We start from the raw sequence: 27,656 nt of genomic DNA on the forward strand, positions 1-27,656 counted from the left end.
GTGGTGATTTGTGAGATTTTGGTGCACCCATCACCCGAGCAGTATACGCTGCACCTAATAATTTGATTTCTTCTATTTTTCTCCGTCCTCTTACTGGTGACTTAGAACCTCAAACCTCTGAGCCTGGTTGTGACCTTGCATTTACATTGAGTGTTTCTTCATTACCTACTTGGGGAATTCTTGGGCTCTTTTAGGATGGGGGTTTGTGCTCTGGGGAAGTTGTTCTTTACCTGAAATCCATTTGTCTTGATTGCTGATGGAGCAGTTAGTGGCAGGATTTGCTGTTTTGTATGGTCCACAATTGAAAAGACTCCAGATAGTCACATTTAGTTAAAAGTCCTTTTGGCTGAATCTTGGGATCTTTTCTGACACAATGGATTTTACTTGGCTTAATTCCTTTGCGACGAGGTTTGCTGCAGATTTGAATTTTTTTTTTTTTTTCTGATTTTAGTTTTTTTTTTTTTTTAATTTTTAAATCAAGATGGAATCTTGCTCTTTTGCCCAGCTGGAGTGCAGTGGCATGATCTCAGTTTACTGTAGCCTCTGCCCCATAAGTTCAAGCGATTCTTCTGCCTCAGCTTCCCAAGTATCATAGCTGAGATTACAGGCACCCACCACCACACCCAGCTAATTTTTTTTTTTTTTTTAGACCAGGTTTCACTCTTGTTGCCCAGGCTGGAGTGCAATGGTGCAATCTCACTGCAACCTCCCCCTCCCGGGTTCAAGCGATTCTCCTGTCTCAGCCTCCCGAGTAGCTGGGATTACCTGAATGTGCCACCATGCCTGGCTAATTTTGGATTTTTAGTAGAGACGGGGTTTTTCCATGTTGGTCAGGCTGGTCTCAAACTCCTGACCTCAGGTGATCCGCCCGCCTCGGCCTCCCAAAGTGTTGGGATTACAGGCGTGAGCCACCACGCCTGGCCTGTATTTTTTTTTCGTAGAGACGGGGTTTCACCATGTTGGCCAGTCTGGTCTCAAACTCCTGACCTCAAGTGATCCGCGCACCTTGGCCTCCCAAAGTGTTGGGTTTGCAGGCGTGAGCCACTGCGCCCGGCCAAGTTTTTTTTTTCATTTTTCAGTTTCCCAGAAGTTCTGAACTTCACCCAGTATAACCTTTTAGGATCGTCCAGGAGGGAAATACAGAGCACCTCATGCTGCTGCAGAGAAGCTGCGTTCGGCAGCATTTTCCTGTTTGTGCACAGCAGACTCAGTGCGGTCGCGTTTTAGCGGGTCATTGTTGTCAGTGCTCTTCCTGCTGCTTGCTTTCAGTTATGAGAAGGTTCCCGAGTTTTCCTTTTGAGGCTTGGAAACACAGGAGACCGTCCACCTGCCTGTCCGATCCCACGCCTCTGGTCTCACTGTCCATCCTCCTCACCTGTGTCCTGTGGCCCTAACTGCTTTGGGTCAGACCATCATCATCTTTACCTGGACTTGCGGGGCACCGTCCATGCCTCTTGCCTCGTCTCTCCTCACTTTTATTCTTTGCACAATTACAGAGAGGTTCAATTAAAATGTCAATTTGGCAATGCTGTTCGCTTGCCTGAAATCTTTTTAGTAGCGCCCAGTCTGCCTGCACCGTTGGCTTTGATTTTCACAACGTTTGGAGCGTTTTCTGTGGTGCTCAGTAATTGGGCAGTGGTTTCTTTTTGTAAACCTGAGCCAACATCTTAACCCCAAAGGTGCCAAATTTGGTATCTGTCTAGCCTTGAGAACTTTGTGTAGGCTGTTGGGGCTTGGGAGTTTGGAGCTTTTCTGTGCTGAGGAGCGCATGCCACTGCTTTGGGACTTGGGTAGAGGGAGGTTTGACCACACAGGCCTGAGTCCTGAGCGCCAGTGTTGTCTTACTACTGGATCCCAGCTCCTAACTTAACAACTTGATTGTCCCTGTGAGTTCTCTAAGCATAATCACAAAAATATCTTGAGCCTCAGACACTTGGTAGTGTATGATCTTTTGTAGATTTAAAAAGCAAACTTTGCTAGTATTTTGGTCAGTGGGTGCCATATACAAGACTGCTTCTGGTGAGTAAATATTCTGCATTTTATCTACCCCCATGGTTAGAAGAGGTGATTTTTTTTTTTTTTTTTTTTTTGGAGACAGAGTCTTGCTCTGTTGCCCAGGCTGGAGTGCAGTGGCACGATCTCAGCTCACTGCAACCTCTGCCTCCCAGGTTCAAGCAATTCTCTTGTCCCAGCCTCCCATGTAGCTGGGACTACAGGCATGCACTACCCTTTCCAGTGTCTTGATATTCTTGGGGTCTGGATCCTGTGGAAGCTCAGATGTCTTTCAGAAGCGGAGATTAAGTAGTTCCGAGACATAAAGTGCAAGTCAAGTATCACTTCTTCGTCTTTTAGCCAAAGCGTCTATTCATAATTACGCATCTTTTGTTTACCTGTTTGTTCTAGGAAGAGTTAGACTTACGAGAGGGTATCTGTTATATGTCATTTGCTCTTGTCACATTTATTTTTAAGGGGATTTATTTAATGTCACCTGTTAGAGATTGGGAGACTCAAAATGATATCATAAAAGGAACAAAGTAACTGGGACTGTTTAGTCTAGAGAAAATATGATGGCTTTATAAAGGCAGTGTTTTTAACAGTCTGCAGTTCATTCAGAAAATATCCTGAGCGTCTGCTATGCACCGGAAGTTGTTCCAGGCGTTGTAGATGTGGCACCAACCAAGACCAACACATCGTGATCTAACGGGGCTCCTCATGGCATTAAAATAAAAATCGAAACTCCTTCCTTGGACCTGCAGTGCCCCTTGTTCTCTGGACCCTGCCCACCTTCCCGACCTCTTGCCCTTCTCACCCCCATTTCTCACTCTGCTTCAGCTACACTGGCCCCTTTGCTGTTTCTTTTCTTTCTTCTTCTTCTTTCTTTTTTTTTTTTTGAGACGGGTTTTGCACTGTTGCGCAGGCTGGAGTGCAGCGGCACCATTTCGGCTCGTTGCACCCTCTGCTTACAGGGCTCAAGCAATTCTCGCACCTCAGCCTCCTGAGTAGCTGGTACTACAGGTGTGAGCCACTACAGCTGGCTGAGTTTTGTATTTTTAGTAGAGACAGGGTTTCGCCATGTTGCCCAGTCTGGTCTCAAATTCCTGTCCTCAAATGATCTGTCTGCCTTGGCCTCCCAAAGTGCTGGAATGACAGGCGTGAGCCACCGTGCCCGGCCCCCTTTGCTGTTTCTGAACTCCCAGACTCATTCCCACTTCAGAATTTGTTGTTTCTGCTGCTTGGGATGTTTTGTCCCCGGTGCCGCTTGGTCACTCAAGTCGTGGCTCAAATATTACCTCCTCAGGCATCCCTTCCTTGGCTACCCCAACTAAAGACACCTTCTATAGCAGCATCACACTACCCTGTTTTATTTTTTTCATAGCACTCTTCACTAGTTGAAATTGGCTTTCATTTTTTTACTTGTTTATTGTCCATTTCTCCCTGACCAGAATTTAACCTCCGTGAAAGCACAGAAACTTTCTGTCTCATTCACTGTCACACCCACAACGCTTAGGACAGTGCCTGGCGCATAGTAGGAGCTCATTAAATAGTGTGGAGAGAATCAGAGGGTTTTGAATACAGTCGTAACTTTATACCCATGAAGGGGAGAGTAAAGTATGACATGCAGAGGTCAACTTAGAACCAGTGAAGATTTTACCCTTCTCTGTAGGGGAGCTGCTGGAAGGTCAACTGGCCCTTCACTGGAGAGAATTATATTACTTGAGGTAATCAAAAGTGGCCAGACTTGGTGGCTCACGTCTGTGATCCTAGCATTTTGGGAGGTCAAGGTGGGTGCAATCAGTTGAGATCAAGAGTTTGAGACCAGCCTGGCCAACATGGTGAAACCCCGTCTCCACTAAAAATACAAAAATATTAGCTGAGTGTGGTGGCGGGCGCCTGTAATCCCAACTGCTCGGGAGGCTGAGGCAGGAAACTCTCTGGAACCCGGGAGGCGGAGGTTGCAGTGAGCTGAGATCATGCCACTTGACTCCAGCCTGGATGACAAAGCGAAACTCCGTCTCAAAAAAAAAAAAAAAAAAAAAAAGTACCAGTGCTTTGGCTCTTTCATGTCACAGGCAATTAAGTTTTAAGTGAGGCCTACATTTGTATTTGGCAAATACTAGCTAACCATGTTGATTTATTTTATTTTATTTTTTTAATTGAAATGCAGTGGTGTGATCTTGGGTCTCTGCGACCTCCATCTCCGGGGTCGAAATGATGTTCCCGCCTCAGCCTCCCAAGTAGCTGGGATTGCAGGCACCTGCCACCACGCCTGACTAATTTTTGTATTTTTAGTAGAGAGAGAGTTTCACCATGTTGGCCAGGCTGGTCTCAAACTCCTGACCTCAAGTGATCTGCCCGCCTCGGCCTCCCAAAGTGCTGGGATTACAGGTGTGAGTCACTGTGCCCAGCCCCCATGTTTACTTTTTAAAATAAGCCGTTTATCTTGGAATATGGCAGATAAGAAGCCACCTTATAAGACTGCTTACAAAATTCCTGTGAAACAACCCCTCTCGTTTTATAGCTTTATGCACTCAGGCACTGTGAGATTAAATGGCTTGCTGAGAACTGGATAATGAAGAGATGAGAGTCCAGAGAGGATTGTTTCTGTTTCCTGTTTGTAGACCCACTCATTAACCCAGCAGGAATTTATCAGTGTTTTTATTTTTCATAGGAGCTTACAGGAAGGATATTTGTTTCTGTTCCCACAGCATTTTGTAGAAACCTCTGGATGCACTTCACACTTTTTACAGGAATTTCTTGTCTGAATATTCTTGTCTATCTCCCTTAGTGGCCAACGCTGTATTCTGTTTATCTTTGTTTTTCAAGGATCCAAACACTCAAGAAATACATATTGAATAAATGAATGATAACTTAAAAATCTGAGGTTTGCTAAAGCATAAAAATAGTAGCTAGGGTTTTTTTTTTTTTGAGTTTCTAGTTTAAATTAATTCTGTCTTTAATAGTGACTTTTACCACAGTGTTAGGAGTTATATGCTAACATTCTGAGAGTAAAGAGAATGAATTATTTGTTTGTGTTTGCCATGGGAATCTATCTTTTAGTTTCTTTGTTTGTTTGTTTTTGAGACAGGGTCTCACTGTCTTGTTCAGGCTAGAGTGCAGTGTCATGATCATAGCTCACTTGCAGCCTGAGTAGCTGGGATCACAGGCTCATGCCACCATGCCTGGCTAATTTTTAAATTTTTGTAGAGATGGGGTCTCACTGTGTTGCCCAGGCCAGTCTCAAACTCCTGGCCTCAAATGATCCTCCTGCCTTGGCCTCCCAAAATGGTGGGATTACAGGCATGAACCACTGCACCTGGCCTTGTTTTTTGTTTCAATATTAAAAATGTTTTTCTTTAATCACTTAGATATTTGTCTTAGAACATAGATTTCTTAGATATGATTTGATCATAGTGGCTTCTATTTATTGTCAATGCATTATTTAATGCTTCTGTTTCCTGTACGTGCATGTACTAGACTTTTCTGCATTGTCTGGAACACATGAGAAATAAAACCTAACTTTGTAAAGTCCTGTTTAAATGCATAAACATGTTTTTTGATTGTAGAATGATTAAGTAGAAAAACATTTGATGATTTTAGGACTTCATGTGACTTTCTGTCTCTATAGAATAATTACTGATTTTTTACAGGGAAATGAAAAATACATTTTATGTTATATGAGTGAAGAGTTCCACGTTTGGTGGGAGAAAAAATATTAAAACCTTTCTGTTCTAGGAACTAGTAATCATTCATTTCAGACAAACTTTGTGACATGATTTTTTTTCAGGATACATACAGATTTTTCTTCTGCATTTAGAGAAATAGTTGCTAATTTGTTATTTGTGATTACTTTTTACAAAGCTGATCTGAATGAAGCTTGTAGTTTGCTTGGAGAATTACTGACTATAGCCTGTTAGATGTCTCTTGGAAAAACAATTGTCATGACAGTAACTTCAACTCACCCCCAAAGAATTTAACACATTATCTGAAGAGGCTACATCATCTTTAACCAATGTGCTGTGTCGTGCTCACATGATGCTGGCTGGACTGCTGCTCTGAATGGTGTGGTGTGGGAGGAAGGAGAAAATTCAGGCCAACTTTCTTTACTTTCTTTTGACTCAACTGCAGTAAGGCCAATTTTATATAGGTGACGATTTGTGTATTGGTACTAACTAACGAAATTATTAAAAGATCAAATGTGTCAAGTCTAGAACTAGTACTCTTTTTTTTTTTTTTTTTTTTGAGACAAAGTCTCACGGTGTCACCCAGGCTGGAGTACAGTGGCACAGTCTTCGCTCACTGCAACCTCTTCCTCCCAGGTTCAGGCAATTCTCATGCCTCAGCCACCTGAGTAGCTGGGATTATAGGCGTGTGCTACCACATCCAGCTAATTTTTGTATTTTTAGCAGAGACGGAGTTTCACCATGTTGGTCAGGCTGGTCTCAAACTCCTGGCCTCAAGTGATCCACCTGCTTTGGCCTCCCAAAGTGTTGGGATTACAGACCTGAGCCACTGTACCCAGCCTAGGAATGATAATTTTAATAGTTGTGAAGAAACAGAGAGCCTCACTGTGGAAAATAGCAAGAGTCAATTATTATTATTTTTTGAAACAGTTTCTTGTTCTGTTGCCCAGGCTGTAGTGCAGTGGTGTGATCATGGCTCATTGCAGCCTTGGGGACGCCGATGATCCTCCCACCTCAGCCTCCCAAAGTGCTGGGATTATAGGCATGAACTTCCACACCGAGCCAATTAGTTTTTGAAGTCCTTTTTTTTTTTTTTTTTGAGACAGAGTCTTGCCCTGTCGCCCAGGCTGGAGTGCAGTGATGTGATCTTGGCTCACTGCAACCTCCGCCCCTGGTTCAAGTTATTCTTGTGCCTCAGCCTCCCAAGTAGCTGGGACTATAGGCGTGAGCCACCACACCCAGCTGATTTTTGTAGTTTTAGTCGAGACAAGGTTTTACCATGTTGGCCAGGCTGCTCTCAAACTCCCGACTTCAAGTGATCCACCCACCTCGGCCTCCCAAAGTGCTGGGAGGCTTGAGCCATCGTGCCTGGCCTATTTACTTTTTTATTTTTTTGAGGTGGAGTCTCACTCCGTCGCCCAGGCTGGAGTGCAGTGGTACAATTGCGGCTCACTGCAGCCTCAAACCCCTGGGCTCAAGCAGTCCTCCCACCTCAGCGTCCTGAGTAGCTGGAACCACAGGCGCACACCACTGTGCCCGGCTAATTTTTTTTATTGTTTGTAGAGACAGGGTCTTCCTTATGTTGTCCAGGCTGGTCTCGAACTCCTGGGCTCAAGCAGTTCTCCTGCCTGGGTCTCCCAAAGTGCTGAGATTACAGGCACGAACCACTGTGCCCAGCCACAAGTTTGTTTTGAAGCAGAAGCATTTCTGTTAGAAAAATAAAATAAGGTCCAAGAGTGGTGGCTCACGCCTGTAATCCCAACACTTTGGGAAGCTGAGGTAGGCAGATCACTTGAGCCCAGGAGTTCAAGACCAGCCTGGGCAATATGGCGAAACCCTGTCTCCACAAAAAATACAAAAAAATTAGCCTGTTTGGAACTATGAAATAAACAGCCTTGTCGCTCACAAAAAAAAAAAAAAAAAAAAAAAAAATTAGCCTGTTTGGTGGTGTGCACCTGTAGTTTCAGCTACCCAGGAGGCTGAGGTGGGGAGATCCCCTGAGCCCGGGAGGTCAAGGTTGCAGTGAGCCATGATCGTGCCACTGCACTCTAGCCTGGACGACAGAGTGAGACCCTGTCTCAAAATAAATAAATAAATAAATAAAGTGTTTTCTAAGACAAGGAATAATGAACTTGGTGAACAGCCTTAATATCTACATATTAGATTGGCTATCTCATTATTACAACATATTAGGCATCAAATCACTCTGGTAATATAAGTCAGGTAAGTTTCTTTGCCAGACTTCCTTCAAGAGAACTGTTAGAGTCAAAGAGAAGCTAAAGCAAAGAAGTTGCTGGTGGAAATGGTGGAATGTAGTACCTAGTTACTAGTTGGAACCACAAATGATTAAGCTATAGAGTAACGTTCATCTCTTGATTTTAACCTTCTCTTCTTCCAGGTTGGTGGCACTAAGGCTGGTGTAGTCCGGTTTCTTGGCGAGACGGACTTTGCCAAGGGGGAATGGTGTGGTGTGGAGTTAGACGAGCCGCTTGGGAAGAACGATGGCGCTGTTGCTGGAACAAGGTTGGTTTGGCGTTGTGCAACATCTTGTGTCACTCTTGTACGTGACGATGCTCAAGCCAGTCTCGCCAAGTGTGTATCATAACATGGAAAGGTGTGTTTGGAAGAGTGGCACTTTTATTTCCTGAGACCCATCCGCTGATTTGTTTTCCCCACACTAAAACTGGGGCTGTTCTTCTGACTGTCTCCGTAATAATACATGACAGTAGATTCTCAACAAGCATTCTGTTTATTTTTCAAAATAGAAAGCAAATACGGTGTTATCTGTCTGGCTTCTGTCCCTTTTAATAGGAGTTGACTTCTGAAAGAGTACCTGGGCATCTGGGGAGTGGGTGGGGGTAGAAGGTAGTCACCTTTGTTAGGGAAAAGAACTGCAAAACGTGTCTTCATATTTGATGAGAATTCCATCCTGCGGCAGGAGAACAGACCAGCAAGTGGACTTCTTCCATTGTAAGGATAACCCCGTTCTGGTTTTTTTTTTTTTTTTTTTTTTTGAGACAGGGCCTCCCTCTCTTGCCCGGGCTGGAGTACAGTGGCGCCATGTTGGTTCACTGCATGCAACCTCCGCCTCCTGGGTTCAAGCAATTCTCCTGTCTCAGCCTCCCAAGTAGCTGGGATTATAGGCGTGCGCCACCATGCCTGGCTAAATTTTGTATTTTTAGTAGAGATGGGCTGTTGCCCAGGCTGGTCTTAAGCTCCTGGGCACAGGTGATCCGCCTGCCTTGGTCTCCCAAAGTGCTGGTATTACAGGTGTGAGCCACTGCGTCCGGCCTGGATAACCCCGTTCTTGCCTGGCAGACACAGGATGGGAGTACAGTAATGCACACAGATGCAGAAGGAATTTCCACTCTTCTCTTCAAAATGTTTTGAAGGCACAGGTGTTGTCTGTGATGCATTATTAGTAGTATATAGTACACTAGTGAATCATTTGATTAGTAAAATGTGGTAGTTAACATTTTACTTATAAAACATAGACAAATTGGTTATAAGCAAATTAATTATAGAGAAAAGGGCTTTATCTACCACATACAGTAATTATGACTTATGGAGATAAAGATCTCTTGGAACTGCAATGATTACGAAGCCATCTTTTCTTAATACTAAAGCATTGTAATCCTTTAGAGTCATGACATTGCCCATGTCAGTCCGAAAACAGACATTACTAGTTAATATTTCTCCATGTTTACTTTTTTTTTTCTTTTTCTTCAATGCCGTTTTCTTTTTTCTGGGTCTTCTCAATGCTATACTTGCAGAATACTTTATCTTTTTTATTTTTTATTTTTTGCATATTTTTATTGAAACAAACATTACAAATTTTCAACGAATCTTTTTTTTTTTTTTTTTTTTTGAGACAGAGTCTCACTCTGTTGTCAGGCTGGAGTGCAGTGGCGCAATCTGGGCTCACCACAACCTGTGACTCTCAGGTTCCTGCCTCAGTCTCTTGAGTAGCTGGGATTACAGGCACGCACCACCACGCCCAGCTAATTTTTGTATTTTTAGTAGAGTCTGGGTTTCACCGTGTTGGACAGGATAGTCTCGATCTTCTGACCTCGTGATCTGCCCACCTCGGCCTCCCAAAGTGCTGGGATTACAGGCGTGAGCCACCACGCACAGCTCTTGATGTTTACTTTAATGGATCTGCCAAAGTTAGGTGCCTGTTGATTTCCTTTCCCTTTGGCACGGTTTTATTAAATGGGCTTGCTCTATTGCTAAACTCCTCTGCTGTACATTTATCAGGTTGTGGAAATATTTATTTCCTTTATGTAGAATCTCAGCAACAGGTGAGTAAACCTGACTTTGTGTATCATATCGTCACCAGTGTGTGTTCTAAACCATCACTGAAGCTGTTAGTCAGCCTACATACACGTGACTGCTACATGCTGGTGTATAACCCCAGCTTAGTGGTCGAATTTCCAGGAATCCCGCCTTCAGTTAGGAGTTGGGAGAGCATTTTGGTTATAGTTATTATTTCTTGTGATTAAGTCTTTTTTTGTTACTGTTCTTGTTGTTCTCTAAAGGTATTTTCAGTGTCAACCCAAATACGGCTTGTTTGCTCCTGTCCACAAAGTTACCAAGATTGGCTTCCCTTCCACTACACCAGCCAAAGCCAAGGCCAACGCAGTGAGGCGAGTGATGGCAACCACGTCCGCCAGCCTGAAGCGCAGCCCTTCTGCCTCTTCTCTCAGCTCCATGAGCTCAGTGGCCTCCTCTGTGAGCAGCAGGCCCAGTCGGACAGGACTAGTAAGCCCCCTTTCTCTACCTGCCTCCACTTCCCAGGCATGACTAAGGCCCGTGGTCAGTGCCCCTGCTTTGCTGCTTTGCTTGTCCTTGTGCTGAATGTTGCTCACAGCTTTTGCTGTGAAAGTCCTTGCAAGTAAGTTTTGAAAAAGGTAACTCCAGCAAGAATGCATTTTTTGAAATCAGAAAGTGCTTTTAATCGTCCCTTTCATATTCTTAAAAGCTTAAAAATGCATGTGGGCCGGGCGCGGTGGCTCAAGCCTGTAATCCCAGCACTTTGGGAGGCCGAGGCGGGCGGATCACGAGGTCAGGAGATCGAGACCATCCTGGCTAACACGGTGAAACCCCGTCTCTACTAAAAATACAAAAAAAAAAAAAAACTAGCCGGGCGCGGTGGCGGGCGCCTGTAGTCCCAGCTACTCGGGAGGCTGAGGCAGGAGAATGGCGTAAACCCGGGAGGCGGAGCTTGCAGTGAGCTGAGATCCGGCCACTGCACTCCAGCCTGGGTGACAGAGCAAGACTCCGTCTCAAAAAAAAAAAAAAAAATAAAATAAAATAAAATAAAATAAAAATGCATGTGTTCATGGTAAATCTGTGTAACTACTGCTTAGTCTAACACAGGGGTCAAATTATTTTCTATGAAAATATTTTAGGACAAAATGATAGGAACATTGGCGAGATCCTTTTCTTCAAGTCCATAGATCTGTTGCTCCCTCTCTCTTTTTTTTTCTTTTGAGTCAGGGTCTCACTCTGTCACCCAGCCTCAACGTCCCAGGCTCAAGCCGTCCTGCTGCCTCAGCCTCCCCAGTAGCTGGGACTACCGATGCACACCACCACGCCTGGTTAATTTAATTTTTTTTTTTTTTTTTTGTAGAGAGAGGGACTCACTCTGTTGCCCAGGCTGGTCTCGAATTCTTAGGCTCAAGCGATCCTCCTGCCTTGGACTTGCAAAGTGTTGGGATTTACAGGTGTGAGCCACCGCTCCCAGCCTGTCTTTCTCTTTGACTTCAAATAATTTTAGGAACTGAAGTGTTTTGAGAAAAGGTGTGTCCGTAGGATTTTAATATTAATACAACCTAACCTACTGGAAGCAGTTAGTGTGTGAAGCGTCCCTGACTTGAGCCAGAGGACACTAAAGGGAACTTTTGGAGCCAGAAGAGGATAGTAGGAAAGCCCTCTTCTTCCATCTTCTCCCAGTCCCTTTCCCTCTCTCCCTCTTTTTCCTGTTTAGAGCAGTAAAAATAGAATCACTAGCATTAAAATAGGCAACATCTCATTCTGTTTATTAAGGTGTTATTAGGGTCAAAAGCCCTGCCCATAAGTTTATTTCCTAGAAGTGGGGCAAATACTGTTTAAGTTAGAAATGGCGGCATCAGACTCTCCTCAGACTGAGTTCAGGTCTCCTCTGGGTGGTGGGGAACCACAGGCCAGGAGCTAGGATGTTGCGTGGTGCTATGGGGAGGAGGTGGTTAGCCCGGGATCTCACGGTGCCTGCTCTTCCATTGTCGTCGGGCAGAGAAGGGACAGGTGCTGAAATCTTTACGTGGGGCTGTGCTCCTCTGCCAGCCATCTAGGCTTTCTTCCTCTTTGTTAGATAGAATAAGTACTGCTCAGAGCGTTTCCATTTGCACATGAAGAGACAGAGGAATTACTTTTATGAGAAAAGCATGACAAGAACAATGACATGGAGAAGAACCCCAAACCCCTGTGTTCAGACAGAGCTTTGTTTAATGTGGGTCGGAAACTCTGATATGGACAGCTTGCCTCCTTTGCTGTTCTAGGAACAGTTCCATGGAAGGGTCTATTCTGGATTAGAAAATCTTTCTTGAGTAATTTTTTTTTTTTTTTTTTTTTTTTTTTTTGAGACGGAGTCTCGCTCTGTCACCCAGGCTGGAGTGCAGTGGCCGGATCTCAGCTCACTGCAAGCTCCGCCTCCCGGGTTTACGCCATTCTCCGGCCTCAGCCTCCCGAGTAGCTGGGACTACAGGCGCCCGCCACCTCGCCCGGCTAGTTTTTTGTATTTCTTAATAGAGACGGGGTTTCACCGTGTTAGCCAGGATGGTCTCGATCTCCTGGCCTCGTGATCCGCCCGTCTCGGCCTCCCAAAGCGCTGGGATTACAGGCTTGAGCCACCGCGCCCGGCCGAGTAATTTTTATTACCTTGTAATTGTGTCCATTTGTTTGGGAAATAGCAAGCTCTCCCTGCTCCCACCAATCTCTCCTCTTACTTTTTGGACCAGTGCTCGTACCTCTTCGCTCACCTCATGCAGTGAAAATTGACGAGAGACATGAGTTTCTGTACCTGTGAGACAGCTTATTGTTGTGTCTTTATGGTTTCTAATCCAAAAATCACCGTAAAATAGTATGACAAAGATACAGAGGAATTGGAAGTGTCATTTCAATTATTTTGCTCAGAAATGTATTTCTGTTTTAGAAAAACAAAAATTGAAAAAATATTTAATTCATTCTCTGTTTTTATTTTTATTTTTTATTTCTTTGAGACGGAGTCTCACTGTTGCCCAGGCTGGAGTGCAGTGGCGTGATCTCAGCTCACTGCAACCTCTGTCTCTTGGGTTCAAGTGATTTTCCTGCCTCAGCCTCCCAAGTAGCTGAGATTATAGGCGCCTGCCACCATGCCCGGCTACTTTTTGTATTTTTAGTAGAGACGAGGTTTCACCGCATTGGCCAGGCCAGTCTTGAACACCTGACCTCAAGTGATCTGCCTGCCTCTGCTTCCCAGAGTGCTGGGATTACAGGCATGAGGCATGAGCCACCACGCCTGGCCAATTCATTCATTAATAACCACAATGACTTAGTGTTACTGTGTATGCTGCTGTTGGACTCTACACATCTAGTCGAGCCTTGGAATCTTATTTCTCATCGCGAACCTCATTTCCTGTGCATGTTGATTTTTGCGTCATACTTTCTTTTCCGTCATGGGAATAGCCAAAACCCAGCTTTGAAAGACGTGATGTTATTGAAAGGACTGTAGGACAATCTAATGATGAGACTGAATTGCCTTGAACTAGTAGTTTCCATAGAGTCCAGCAGATGTCGCTGTGTTTCTCTTGAAAATTAAAAGCATCCTACAGTGCACTGGTGAGTTTGCTAGGCACCCTGGGGCATCTCTGCACATGGTTGGGAGCCACACATTTAATGTATTCAGGAAGAAATACTAGCAAGAGAAGGTATAATTTAGCTATATAATGCAATTGGAAGGTCAAGGTCAAATGGTTAAAAAAGACAACAGGAGTTACTTCCTAGTATGTTTAAGTAATTTCAAGAACTTTGACTAAATGAAACAGCAAAGGGCAATTTGGGTTCGCTTGGCTTCTTTTGTAGTTCTCAAGTTGCCGAGTTATTAATTGAGGAAAGATCCTTGCTGTAAGTCTGCATCCTGTACATCTTGCAGCAAGGGCCTAGGGAGACCGATGAAGAGAAGAGCTTTCAGGCGACAGCTGCAGCTCTGACTGCAGAAGATGAAGTCAAGGCTGAATTGGTCTGGAGCCAGCAGTGGCTGAGCAGATGGCCTTTGGTGCAGTGGCTCGCACCTGTAACCTTAGCACTTCAGAGTTCGAGAACAGCCTAGCGAACATGGCAAAACCCCGTCTCTACTAAAAATACAAAAATTAGCTGGGTGGTAGTGGTGCGTGCCTGTGATCCCAGCTACTTGGGAGGCTGAGGCAGGAGAATCACTTGAACCCAGGAGGTGGAGGTTGCAGTGAGCTGAGATCGCACCACTGCACTCCAGCTAATTTTTGTATTTTTAGTAGAGATGGGGTCACACCATCTTGACCAGGTCTCAAACTCCTGGCCTCAAGTGGTCTACCCACCTTGGCCTCCCAAAGTGCTGGGATTACAGGCGTGAACCACTGCACATGGCCGATCTCTTTACATTGACGTATTCTTTGTGAGATTTATAGACAGAAGGCACACGCTGTCTTGTGTTTTTGAAGCCTTTCCTAATCCTGGCCAGCCTGCCAACTGGAGCAGCGCCCTTGCTTTGCCGAGCAGATGCCCGCCATGCATGCATCACGCCTCCCTCGCTTTTCTGACAGCATCATCGCCCTTCACTTCTCTAACTTTCCTTTGCAGTTGACTGAAACCTCCTCCCGTTACGCCAGGAAGATCTCCGGTACCACTGCCCTCCAGGAGGCCCTGAAGGAGAAGCAGCAGCACATTGAGCAGCTGCTGGCGGAACGGGATCTGGAGAGGGCGGAGGTGGCCAAGGCCACGAGCCACGTGGGGGAGATAGAGCAGGAGCTAGCTCTGGCCCGGGACGGACATGACCAGGTGAAGTCTGGACCTTGTTGTGGAGATAGTGATGGTTTCTAAAGCTGCTGAGGAGGCCGAGAAGCATACCCGGTGCTTGGCACCGAGGAGCTAGTCTTGAGAGCACTGGAAACGGGTGTACATTTCTTTGCTGTGCTTGTTTGAAAGCTACCACCTGGGGTGCCAGTTTCCATGATCACAGAGATGAAGTTTTGTTCTTGATTCGACCTCAGTGTCTGGTCTTTGTGTCGGGTGTTAGGCCAGCTTAGTTACTAGGGCCTTACCAGTGATTATAGCTGCTGTTTGTGGATTACTCTTAATATGTGTTTCAGCTTCAAAAAAGATGAGGGTTGTTTTAACATTGTTCTTTATCACTTTAACGGTGTGGTTTTTCATCATCTATCTTCCAGGAAAGCTGTGGAGAATAACCTATTAAAATAGAGAAAGCATTTTAACATAAGGTTTTAGAGTAACGCCCACTCACCATGGTGACCCACAGCTCTTTGGGGAAGTATCTCTGGGTCTGTGTCTTGGTCAGAAATAGTCCATTTACTGACACTCTTGCCTTCCCCAGCATGTCCTGGAATTGGAAGCCAAAATGGACCAGCTGCGAACCATGGTGGAAGCTGCGGACAGGGAGAAGGTGGAGCTTCTTAACCAGCTTGAAGAGGAGAAAAGGTGACCCCAGACTGTTTCCTGGTGCAGTTGTAGCCTCCCCCTGCCCTTTTTTTTTTTTTTTTTTTTTTGGAGACAGAATCTAGCTCTGTCGCCCAGGCTGGAGTGCAGCAGTGCAATATCAGCTCACTACAACCTCTGCCTCCCAGGTTCAAGCGATTCTCCTGCCTCAGCCTCCCAAGTAGCTGGGACCACAGGCACACGCCACCACACCTGTCTCTAATTTTTTGTATTTTAGTAGAGATGGAGTTTCACCACGTTGCCCAGGCTGGTCTCTAACTCCTGAGCTCAGGAAATCCATTCGCCTCGGCCTCCCAAAGTGCTGGGATTACAGGCGTGAACCACCGTGCCCAGCAGCCTTTTCATTTTAAATGACTTTAGAAGAAAATTTCCTATTAATAATCATGTTGGTATCAACCCTCAGGACCAAAGGAATGACTATATGTCCAGCAGAAAGTGAACTCTGCCATACTGTGTGAAGAGGATCTGCTTTGATTCGACTTTTTTCAATAAGTTTGGAATCATTTAGACATGGCCTGATTGACCGGGCACAGTGGCTCACGCCTGTAATCCCAACACTTTGGGAGGCTGAGGCGGGTAGATCATGAGGTCAGGAGTTCTAGACCAGCCTGGCCAAGATGGTGAAACCCCGTTTCTACTAAAAATACAAAAAAATTAGCCGGGATTGGTGGCGGGTGCCTGTAATCCCAGCTACTTGGGAGGCTGAGGCAGGAGAATCCCTTGAACCCGGGTGGCAGAAATTGCAGTGAGCCAAGATTGCGCCACTGCACTCCAGCCTGGGTGACAGAGTGAGACTCTGTCTCAAAAAGAAAAAATAAAGACATGGCCTGGTTAATATAACCTATTTCTTGAGCTGTGATGCATTCCAGACCTACTCTGGAGGGTCGCCTTCATCAGAGCTGTGGTGGCCATTCCCAACCGGTTTTCACCTGGAACCAGTTTCCTGGTGAGAGGCTCTTCTAGGTCCAAGTTACCTAGTGTTTATGAATTGTGTTATGTCTGGTGAGTGACATAAGGTCCCTGTACTTGAGAAACTCAGGCCTTATTAGGAAAACGAAATTCTCACATGTGAAACGATGAGAGAATTGTAGGGGTCAGTACGAAATCAAATGTTAAATGGTGTGAGACACAGACTTAAGTTTGGTTCTTATAAAGGGTACTTTCAGGCCGGGCGTGGCACCTCACACCTGTAATCCCAGCACTTTGGGAGGCTGAGGCAGGCAGATTGCTTGAGTTCAGGAGTTTGAGACCAGCCTGGGCGACACCCTGGCAAAACCCTGTCTCTACTAAAAATAAAAAGAAAAAAAGAAAAATTAGCTGGACGTGGTGGCGCATGCCTGTAGTCCCAGCTACTCAGGAGGTGGGAAAATCACCTGAGCCCAAGAGGTTGAGGCTGCAGTGAGCTGAGACTGCACTTCAGCTGGGCCACCAGAGTGAGACCCTGTCTCAGAAACAAACAAAGGAACTTTCTTGAGGCCGTGAACAGACACAGTCTCTGAAAAAAGTGTCTGCATGGAAATCATTTGAACATCCCTGGGTTATGGGACATTTATTTCTTTTGGATTTAATGCCATCTTCTGTCATTTCTGGTAACAGGGACTTAATTCAGTAATAAATTAGTATTGCTCTGTGCTTATCCCAGTCATAAGCAATGTTGTCAGGGGTCATAGTGAGGTACAATACCATCTCTTACTTTCTCACTGGAGAGAGAAACACTATACGTAGGAAATTCTCTTCATATTTAAAAAATGGCTGCAAGTAAACAAGAGACAGTGATAGACCCTCTAGGCCCTTCTGAATTCCATGGCACCAGTTCCATTTGCTTCTGTTCTTTTTTTAAAAAAAAAATGTATGGCTAGCTGCGGTGGCTCATGCCTGTAATCCTAGCAATTTGGGAGGACAAGGTGGGCGGATCACTTGAGGTCAGAAGTTCGAGATCAACGTGACCAACGTGGTGAAACCCCATCTCTACTAAAAATACAAAAATTAGCCAGGCCTGGTGGCAGGTGCCTATAATCCCAGCTACTTGGAAGGCTAAGGCAGGAGAATCGCTTGAACCCAGGAGGCAGAGGTTGCAGTGAGCCAAAATTGCACCACTGTACTCCAGCCTGGGCGACAGAGCAAGACTCCGTCTCAAAAAAAAAAAAGCCATTATTATCTTTTGAGACAAGGTCTCACTCTGTCACTCAGGCTGGGGTACACTGGTGTGATCATGGCTCACTGCAGCCTTGACATCCCTGGCTCAAGTGATCCTCCTACCCCAGCTTCCCAAGTAGCTAGGACTACAGGCATGTGCCACCATGCGTGGCTAATTTTTGTAGAGATAGGATTTTGCCATATTGCCCAGACTGGTCTCAAACTGAGCTCAAGCAGTCTGCCTACCTTAGCTTCTCAAAATGCTAGAATTACAGGTAGCTTATTTTATTTTATTTTTTTCTTTTTGAGACAAGATCTCACTCAGTTGCCCAGCCTGGAGTGCAGTGATACGATCATAACTCACTGCAGCCTTGACTGCCTGGGCTCAAGCGATCCTCGCACCTCAGCTTCGCAAGTAGTTGAGATCACAGATGCATGCTGCCACACCTGGCTAATTTTTAATTTTTTTGGTAGAGACGGGTCTCGTCATGTTGCTCTTAAACTCCTGGCCTTAAGCCATTCTCCCACCTTGCCCTCCCGAAGTGCAGAGATGCATTTTTAAACTTATTATGTCTCTAAGGCATTTATTGCTGCTCTCTGTTTGAATTCACCAGGGTAGTGATGATAGATTTTTTTTTTTTTAAATATAAGAACTGGGTCTCACTATGTTGCCTCAGCTGGTCTCAAACTGCTTGGCCTCAAGTGATCTTCCTGCCTCCATCTCCCAAATTGCTGGGATTATAGGAGTGACCTACCATCCCCAATGTGAATTTTTTTTTTTTTTTAAGGCTGTGTGTTACTTAGTTTCTTAAGTGTTTTGTTTGGGTTTTATTCCACAGGAAGGTTGAGGACCTTCAGTTCCGGGTTGAAGAAGAATCAATTACCAAAGGTGATCTTGAGGTAAAACCCCTTCAGCTCTCTTAAAACTTTGATGGGTATCACTATTCAGAACATGAGTGAAATAATGCACCAATCGAAATGAGCGGCCAGAGCAGTCAGCTGAGGAAGTGGCAGGGGAAACCCTGGCCTCTCTGGCCAGGTTGGCTTCTGGGGGTGGCTTTGTGGTGACGGTGCCAGTCCTTGAGCCTGTGATTGTGTGTCCATGTCCTGTGGCAGAGTGAAACTTGCACTACTTCTTTCTCGTGCTTCACAATTCAAAACCATGAATTGGATTTCATCAAGTCATAAATCTGGCAGTGTGTCCTCAATTTAAAGCAGTCCTAAGTGAGACTGATGTTCCTCTGATGATTAGAAAAGGCATTTTAAATTTGGTCATAGCGGTCCCTAACAGGCCGGGTGCAGTGGCTCACGCCTATAACCCCAGCACTTTGGGAGGCCGAGGTGGGTGGACCACCTAAGGTCAGGAGTTCGAAACCAGCCTGGCTAACATGGTGAGACTCCATCTGTACTAAAAATACAAAATTAGCCGGGCATGGTGGCGGGTGCCTGTAATCCCAGCTACTTGGGAGGCTGAGGCAGGAGAATCGCTTGAACCTGAGAGGTGGAGGTTGCAGTGAGCCGAGATGGTGCCACTGTATTCCAGCTTGGGGGACAGGACGAGACTTTGTCTCAAAAAAAAAAAAAGTCCATAACAAAGCTTTTTTTCTTTATCTCAACTTTGCTTTCCAGTTGAGCAGGATAAATCCTTTTATAACCCTATAAAAGGAATATGTTGTAATTGTTGACGTTTTTTAAAAAAGTAATCAGCAGAGCAAAAACTAAGAACACTTTATATTTCAGCTTCTTTTATTTCATGGCATTTGTAGAATTCATGGATTTTCCTTTAGTGTCAGGTTTCTCATCCCTTTTAAACAATGTATTCATATTAGTTTTTAAATTAGATACCAGAATTAAATGGTTTTGATGGTTTCAAGCCATTGCTAGATATATGACAAATGTAAATCATTCAGTTTTTCACATTTTCCAGATTTGTGGTCCTTTAATCTACAATATTTTAGTAAAAATTGTACTTAACTGTGCATTTCCCAAATATGCAGTTTTGCTACAATTTTAGAGTCTGTCGGCTGCCCACACCATGCTTAAATTTGAGGGGTCCTTCCAAACAGCAACTCTGATTTCTTTGGAAATAAATGTGTCTTTACAGTTAACAAAGCAAGGAGGGGGGCATTTCCTGGGTTCTAGTTTTATGGGGCCCAGAATTTAATGGTTCATTAACAATGTAATAGATATCTTCTTCACTCATTTCATATACAGCCACATTCCTTTAGTCAATTTTTGTGTTGTTCTCATCCATTTAAAAACATCCCAAAGTCTCATTAGAAGTTTCATGTCATCATCTAATTCATATGAAATACAGCCTATGGTGTCTTGGGGAGGGTCCAGTTAAAATAATTTACATCAGCACTAGGCTTGTATAGTCTGTCTGATAAACTTACTTGAAATTAATCAAATAAAGTTATCTTGAAACCCTAACACATATTGAAGCTTTATTGGAATCTCTTTTTTGTTGTTATTTAATTTTTTTTATTTTTTTACTGATAGCAAAAGAGCCAGATTTCTGAAGATCCTGAGAATGTAAGAGGGCACTTAACTGTGTGGATATTTCCCTTGTTAACAAAGATTGATCACAGATTAAAATGCTTATTGATATACTCAAACACTAACTGCATAATCTGACCTTGGGACATTGACCTTAATGTTTCTGTGCATGTGGCTTTCAAAGCAATTACGTTTATATCCTGAAGAAATTGTATATAATGACTAAGCTCCACACATTCATGTGTTTAATGAATAGGTCATTATTTGCTTTATAAAGAATTTTGCCAGAAAGGGGGGAAAAAGTCTTTTGTCTGGAGACCTGGCCTTCTTCACTTAATTCATAATGTCTTCTAATTTTAGTGGAATTACTCCAAAAGAGATGATATCTGACTGGAGCATAAAGCATTCTAGATGTGGAGTTGTGGGAATTCTGGGGAAGTTTCCAAGTTGTCTAATTTTACTTCCCATAAGAGGAAAGGGTATCGTGAGGCTGGCTGCTGTCCCAGAGCTGACTGGCTGCCTTTTCAGTGTGCCCCCGCCACTGGCCAGTGCCTGCCAATGCAGCTGATGAGACATTCAAACTTCCGTTTGTTTCTACAGTATTTTCCTTAGTTGCGAAACTAGAGGCAAGCATTTGTCAGTGAAGACACAGTATGTTTTAAATTGTTGTTAGTGAAGTGAGAGTTTTCTAGCTGTAGCATTACTAGGCATGCAGGTGTTTTATTTTTCTTCCTCTAAGTTCAAACATCCAGTACAAGTTCTTGCTATGTGGTCTCTAGAGCACTGCTTCCTGGTGTACCCTGCCAGCTGTGCTGCTGGTTGTAAAGTACCTGAAAGCATTCTGCTTTGATTTATTGCCACATAAGAAGGAAATTAAAGAATGACATTACTTCCTACCACCTCCTGGCAGCTGAAATAGACAGCTCAAGACTAAAATTTGGCCGGGCACTGTGGCTTACACGTGTAATCCCAGCACTTTGGGAGGCTGAGGCGGGCAGATCACCTAAGGTCAGGAGTTTGAGACCAGCCTGGCCAACATGGTGAAACCCCGTCTCTACTAAAAATAAAAAAAATTAGCCGAGTGTGGTGGCACACGCCTGTAATCCCAGCTACTAGGGAGGCTGAGGCAGGAGAACCACTTGAACCCAGGAGGCAGAGGTTGCAGTGACCAGAGATGACGCCACTGCATTCCAGCCTGGACAAAAAGAGCAAAACTCCATCTCAAAAAAAAAGACTAAATGTTTTAAAAGGTCTTCGTTCTGAAGAGTTCCTTTTTGTGAAGCTACTTCAGTGATCTGGGTCTCTTCTCTCGTTCCGAAACAGGCTCCTGCTGCCCCCGGTGTCAGTCTGCATGGGATTTCCCCCCTGCCTTTCCTGTGCGCTTCTCGCAAAGCCTTTGCATTCCTTCTCAATCCCCTGTCCCAGGACTTTCCTCTTGGGATACTCTGTGTCTTATTCTAAGAAAGGAATGATTTTATAAGAAGGGTTGTCCTGTTCAGTGTCACATTTTTTACTGTGTACTGCGGCATGGAAGTGGATCACTAGTTCCCTTGCTGCTGATTGATCACCTAAGGTCAGGAGTTCAAGACCAGCCAGGCCAACATGGTGAAACCCAGTCTCTACTAAAATACAAAAATTAGCCAGGTGTGGTGGCGCACGCCTGTAATCCCAGCTACTGGGGAGGCTGAGGCACTGTAGAGCCCCAGATAATAGGTATATAGACCCATCAGTAAGGAGGCATTGGCTACGCTTATCTGGAAGATCTCTGAATGGGGAGGAGATCACATTAAACGTATATTTGCTTTTTATCCTTTTTATCTGGAAATAGTGACCTTTTACCCAGAGGACACTTAACTATGTCAAGAGAAAAAAGGTTCTGTTGCCTTTTCTTTTCCTACTACTGTAGTTTTGGATTTCAGCTCCTGAGGCTGTGACCCCAATTATGTGGGTAAGGATTAGATTCTTTTCTTATAAAAGCAGGGAGATTGAACAGTGTCCATCCAAGGCACATACAGACCAAGGGGATTATCCAGACAGTTAGGGCTTGAATTGTATTTCATTATTTTTGTGGACTCTACAGAGCTGAAGCAGGTGATAAAAAAAAATTTTGTTCACCTTTTAAATATCCCATGATGGTTTGTTGATACCTGGTTTACAAGCAAAATGACCTCTTGAATGCATTGAGGTCCCCGAGTCCCACTGGAATGAGTGAAGATGTTTGTAACCTTCACTTTTACGTTCCCCTCCTCTACTCAAGCTCTGCACTACTTTGTGTCACTTTTTTAGAGTCTGTTGTCATTTTTTCATTGCCTGTAATTGTCCAGACTGACAGGTCAATTAGAACCACAAAATATTTAAATTACTGCAAGTAACTGACAGCTGCTGAGAGCAGCCCTGCAGGTGTGGGCCTTGTCAGTCGCTGATTCTGATAACTGATAACCTCTTGTATAAGAGAGGTGGGGGTGGGAAGAGGTACATTTGGACCCAGATTATTTCAAATTGATTAAGATTCTGCTGCAGTTAAACCTGTTAGAGATTATCCTCTGGGTTCCCCATCAGGCTACATCCAAGTGCGTGATGGTGGGGAGAGCAGAGTTTCTGAGATCACAGGTGTTGAATCACCTTAGTAACCCACCAGCTCTTTTTGCAAGAGCTCGAACCCATGCCTTTGTGTTGAGTTGGCTTTTTACATCTGAGCTAATAAAAACATCTGCATCTTAAGGTAAAAATAACCCCTTACCAGTTTGAGCTAAACTTTGCTCTTCTCCTGAGCCTCTCATTTGGCCTGCTTCAGAGATGGAGACTATAGAGGATAATTATTACTAAATTTTCTCTTTGTAATTCTGAGTCCTTTTTTCCCTCCCTGGAGCCAAATAGCCTTTGGGAAATCCACTGCTGGAAAGAAGCTAGAGCTTCCATGGCCTCTTCCCCATCACATGTAGGAATGTTGCTGAGACTCTAACTCAGACCCTTCTCGCCCATTTCTGCAGAGCCTGCTAGCATGATTTCTTAGCTCTAGTTTCCAGATTCCTTCTATTGGGGTTGTTATTTGACCCTTATTTACGTCAAGTTATATGCTAAGGTGCAAGAATCTGCTCTAAGGACTTATTGAACAGTTTAAGATTTATGGTATCTTTGCCATATTTAGGTGATAGTGACGGTCATTCTGAGGGTCAATATACCTTTTAAAGTGATCAAGTCAGTTACATACACATTAATGTCAAGCAGCCTTTGTGGGGTGGAGGGATAAGGATAGTTTAGAGGGAGGGATATTAACTATTCTAATTGGTGCTGATAAACTTCACTTATCAATATTACTTATATTTGGCTGCATGCCTCTGACACTTCATCTGGCCTCATGTGTTTTCCATTTTTTTCTTTCTGAACAGACTAGCCCATGCCCCCTGCCCACCACCATCCTTTATCCCTGGTATTCATCCTCACTGCCCACCTCATCTCACCTCCACTTCTTCCCTTCTCCATTCCCCTTTGGTTCACCCCTTGGCAGAAGGTACTGGTGGCTCAGCCTGCATGCCGCTGTCTCTCCTCTCGTGCTGGCATGTCATGGTGGCACTGTTGTGTTCTCTTCCTCTTCCTTTTTACTAACAGACGCAGACCAAACTGGAGCATGCCCGCATTAAGGAGCTTGAACAGAGCCTGCTCTTTGAAAAGACCAAAGCTGACAAACTCCAGAGGGAGTTAGAAGACACTAGGGTAATGGTTTTCACTATTTAATGAAGCAGACCCATGCATGTGAATGGTGGACACCTCAGGTGACAGGCTTTAGAGTTGGCCTGAGCCTTGACCCAGTGGTTCAACCTGAGTTTGGTCTTGGTACCGTTCAGGTGTTCGTGAGCTGAGACTGATGAGCAGGAACAGGTGTTTATATCTCCTCTTTTGTCAAAAGGAAAGACTCATTCCTTTGGCAACCCAACCAAATCAGGATCAGAAAATTTACAAATGAATAAATGAGTGGATATAACTGTATTTAAAGTTCTTTATATTAATACCATGAAATACATTTCTCCAGTTGGCCACAAGCAGTCAATTGTCCTCTTGTTCTCATATTTCTAGTTAGTAGGCTTTCTAAAGAATTTTTTGTTATTGTTGTTTTACTTTAGCTCTCTTCCTGACTTCTTCCCTGGCCTCTTGGGAGAAGGAAATGGAAACATGGGCTCTGTTTCATGAGAGTTAAAGACTTTCACCCCAGTTACCTTTTTATCTTGGAAGGCTGATCTCTGCATCTCCCTCCATCCTGTCACTCAGGGGATTGAAACCTCAGTGGACGCTGGGCGCAGTTGCTCACGCTTCCAATCCTAGCACTCTGGGAGGCTGAGGCAGGCAGATCACTTGAGGTCAGGAGTTTGAGACCAGCCTGGCCAACATGGTGATACCCTGTCTCTACTACACATACAGAAATTAGCTGGGCCTGGTGGCATGTGCCTGTAATCTCAGCTACATGGGAGGCTGAGGCAGGAGGATTGCTTGAATCCAGGAAGTGGAGGTTGCAGTAAGCTGAGATCATGCCACTGCACTCCAGCCTGGGTGACAGAATGAGACTGTCTGGAAAAAACAAAACAAAACAATAAAAACACTCAGTGGTCAGGAGGGAAATGTATGTTGGGAACAGAATGGCTTCTTCCTGCCCCGAGCTCATTGTGCTTGGCCCTTGGAGCCAGGACATTAGTCAGGTTTTAGTTTATTTATATATTAAATCACCTATATAGTACATACTACATGCCAGACACTATTCTAAGTGCTTTAGACATATTCCATCTCAACACAACCATAGGAGGTAGGGAGTATTAGTGTCCCCATTTTACAGACAAGAACACTGAGGGACAGAGAAGGTAAGTAACTTGCCTAAGATAAAACAGCAAATAGAATAGTGGAAGCAGGATTTGCATCTAGGACATTTGGCCCCAGAGCCTGTGCTCTTAAGCACCACAGGATGGAGTCTGTCTATTATGGAAGTCGTTTTGTGCTTAAAGATTAAGAAACAGTCACTTACATGTAAATCATGAATTTTTAAATCATGAATTTGTCTGTCAGTGACTAAATTGCCCAGATTCTTAACTTTAGAATTTGAAAAATTACTCTGTCTAATCAAATTTTCTATCTTGATTTTTAAAAGAAATTTCTAATGTTTGTAGAAATTTCTCTTGTTGAGAATTCATTGACTGATCTAAAAATCTAGACAGTTTTTCTTTTCTAAATCATACGTTTTTATTTTTTAAGAAGGAACGATCGGCCTCCAAACTAAAGATTTCTCCTGTGTATTTGGTAAGAAAACAAAAATAGTGAGCCAGGCATGGTGTCTCATGCCTGTAATCCCAGCACTTTGGGAGGCCGAGGGAGGAGGATCACCTGAGTCCAAGAGTTCAAGACCAGCCTGGGCAAGATGGTGACACCTGCCTCTACAAAAAAAAAAAAAAAAAAAAAAAAAATTAGCTGGGTGTGGTGGCTACATGGGAGGCTGAGGTGGGAGGATCTCTTGAGCCCAGGAGGTTCAGGCTGCAGTGAGCCATGTTCACATCTCTGCACTCCAGCCTGGGCAACAGAGCAAGACCCTGTTTAAAAAAAAAAAAAAAGTGGTAATTTGGTGCTGTTTCCTCATTAACTGAGAGCCGAATAATTGATCTGGGAAATACAGTGGACTAATGAGATTGAGGTCCTTTAGTGTGATGGGCTGTTGAAGCGATATATTTTTTTTAAACATGTAAACTCCTCTCCCTTTTGTCAGCAAACAATTTTGTGGTTTTTGTTCTGCTCTAGATAAGGCATACAGTTACACTATGTTTTATCCAAGTATTTCAGTGTAAAGCTTATAATCTTTCCATAATGAAGTATGTCTTCCGTTGATCCTCACTCTTGGTTTCCCAAGTGTTAAAATAACCAGCTACCCATGTAAGTTTCGTATCACCTATGTTACTTTTTAGGAAGTGCTTTAGAATTTTTTCTAGCCAATAAATCCAGTTTCCAAACAGTGTGCTTGGTGCTGTAGAGATGTTAGCAAGAATAAGAAATAATTTCTGACTTAATTCATGGTCTCAAACTAGTGGGAGAAGCAGACATACTACATAGTTTTGAATGAGGGCAAATTTTGGGAAATGAAAAATAAATTGCTGTACTTTATAGGAAAATGCCATGGAAAGTAAAATCACATTGTTATTTATTATTTTTACTTATTTTTTACTTGGCATTTTTCTCTACTTGACTGTTTTGTTGTAACTAAGAACCATTGCCCTATTGGGTTTAATGTATTTATGCTACAGACCTTGCAGCAATGGGGTTTATTAGTGTTTTGTGGGTTTTTTTTCTTTTATTTAGCAAATTTTACCATATCCTAGTGGGTTTATTAATGTTTTGTATGTTATTTTGGCATAACAAACTCTTGGATTCTTCCCTCCCTAGAAAACCATGTGTAAATGAATTAACATCTTTAACCTGATGAGTCTATAACTATGAAGCACAGCAATTATAGTCAGCTCTGAAATATTTAATTTTATTTACTTTGATTATGTAATTTTGGAGACCCAGTGCTTTCTTTTCCTCTTCTTTTATGGACATTTTTAATCTTTAATGTTGTCACAGCCTGTAGGGTGGGCAGAGGAAATGAAAGAAACATATCTGTTATTTTCTGTCTCAAAGAAAGGCAGTGTGGGAGAGGAGTCTTAAATTCAGAGGAATATTTAACATTTTTTTGTAGAGATGGGGTTCTCGCTGTGTTGCCCAGGCTGATCTTGAACTCCTGGCCACAAGTGATCCTCCTGCCTTGGCCTCCCAAAGTGCTAGGATTATAGGCATGTACCACCTCACCCAGCCAATCAGAGGAGTTTTGATCCTTGAAATATGGGACTCATTGCTGTTTTAAAATTATTTTGTTTCCTTTCATTTCCCAGATTAGTCCAAGAATTTTTATGATGGAAGCTATTTTCCACATGTCCTATGTACTGAATGGACTGCGTAGCAGGTAGCAGAGGGAAATAATTTTCTAGCACTGAAAGGGCACAGGTTAAGAAAGTGTTTTTCTAGCCCTGGGGCATTTATTTAAAGGAAGAAGATTCTTGGGTACTACCCAGGAGCTCAAATAGAATCAAAGTACTTGGGAATAGGTGGAAACTTGCAGGTTAGATGTACATTCCAGGTGATTCATGTGCATTCTAATGTCTGAGAACCACTGGGTTAGAGGGTTAGGGGAAGAAGATATTTACATCAAAATGCTGATAGAATTATCAAATCTAAAAAGGGGATTTTGTGTAAGGTTCTTATGTATTATTGCAGGTAAGTAAGCATTCTTACTTTGTGTTTTAATAAAATGATTAGTAGGCCGGGCGTGATGGCTCGTGCCTGTAATCCCAACACTTTGGGAGGCCAAGTTGGGTGGATCATTGGAGGTCAGGAGTTTGAGACCAGCCTGACCAACATAGTGAAACCCTGTCTTTACTAAAAGTACAAAATTAGCCAGGTGTGGTGGCACATGCCTGTAATCCCAGCTACTTGGAAGGCTGAGGCAGGAGAATTGCTTGGACCTGGGAGGCAGAGGTTGCAGTGAGCTGGAATCACGCCATTGCACTCTAGCCTGGGCAACAAAAGCAAAACTCCCTCTCAAAA

The 27,656-nt window shown here is 43.8% G+C and overlaps 1 protein-coding gene across 15 annotated transcripts in view; it reads left to right on the top strand.

The window, feature by feature from the left end:
- LOC105494335 (CAP-Gly domain containing linker protein 1) overlaps positions 1-27,656 on the top strand; it is a 151,053-nt gene that overhangs the window by 49,759 nt on the left and 73,638 nt on the right. For 8 of the 15 annotated variants that reach the window (XM_011762742.3, XM_071070901.1, XM_011762687.3 and 5 more), the window contains exons 4-10: positions 8,080-8,204; positions 10,220-10,442; positions 14,535-14,732; positions 15,286-15,389; positions 18,383-18,443; positions 20,046-20,078; positions 23,652-23,756. In XM_011762742.3, coding sequence (XP_011761044.2) covers positions 8,080-8,204; positions 10,220-10,442; positions 14,535-14,732; positions 15,286-15,389; positions 18,383-18,443; positions 20,046-20,078; positions 23,652-23,756 — 849 coding nt within the window. The remainder of the gene's footprint in view (positions 1-8,079; positions 8,205-10,219; positions 10,443-14,534; positions 14,733-15,285; positions 15,390-18,382; positions 18,444-20,045; positions 20,079-23,651; positions 23,757-27,656) is intronic. The other 7 variants (XM_071070907.1, XM_011762757.3, XM_071070906.1 and 4 more) reach the window with 4 other exon arrangements.

Source organism: Macaca nemestrina, chromosome 10, assembly GCF_043159975.1.
Source record: "Macaca nemestrina isolate mMacNem1 chromosome 10, mMacNem.hap1, whole genome shotgun sequence".
Taxonomy (NCBI): domain Eukaryota; kingdom Metazoa; phylum Chordata; class Mammalia; order Primates; family Cercopithecidae; genus Macaca; species Macaca nemestrina.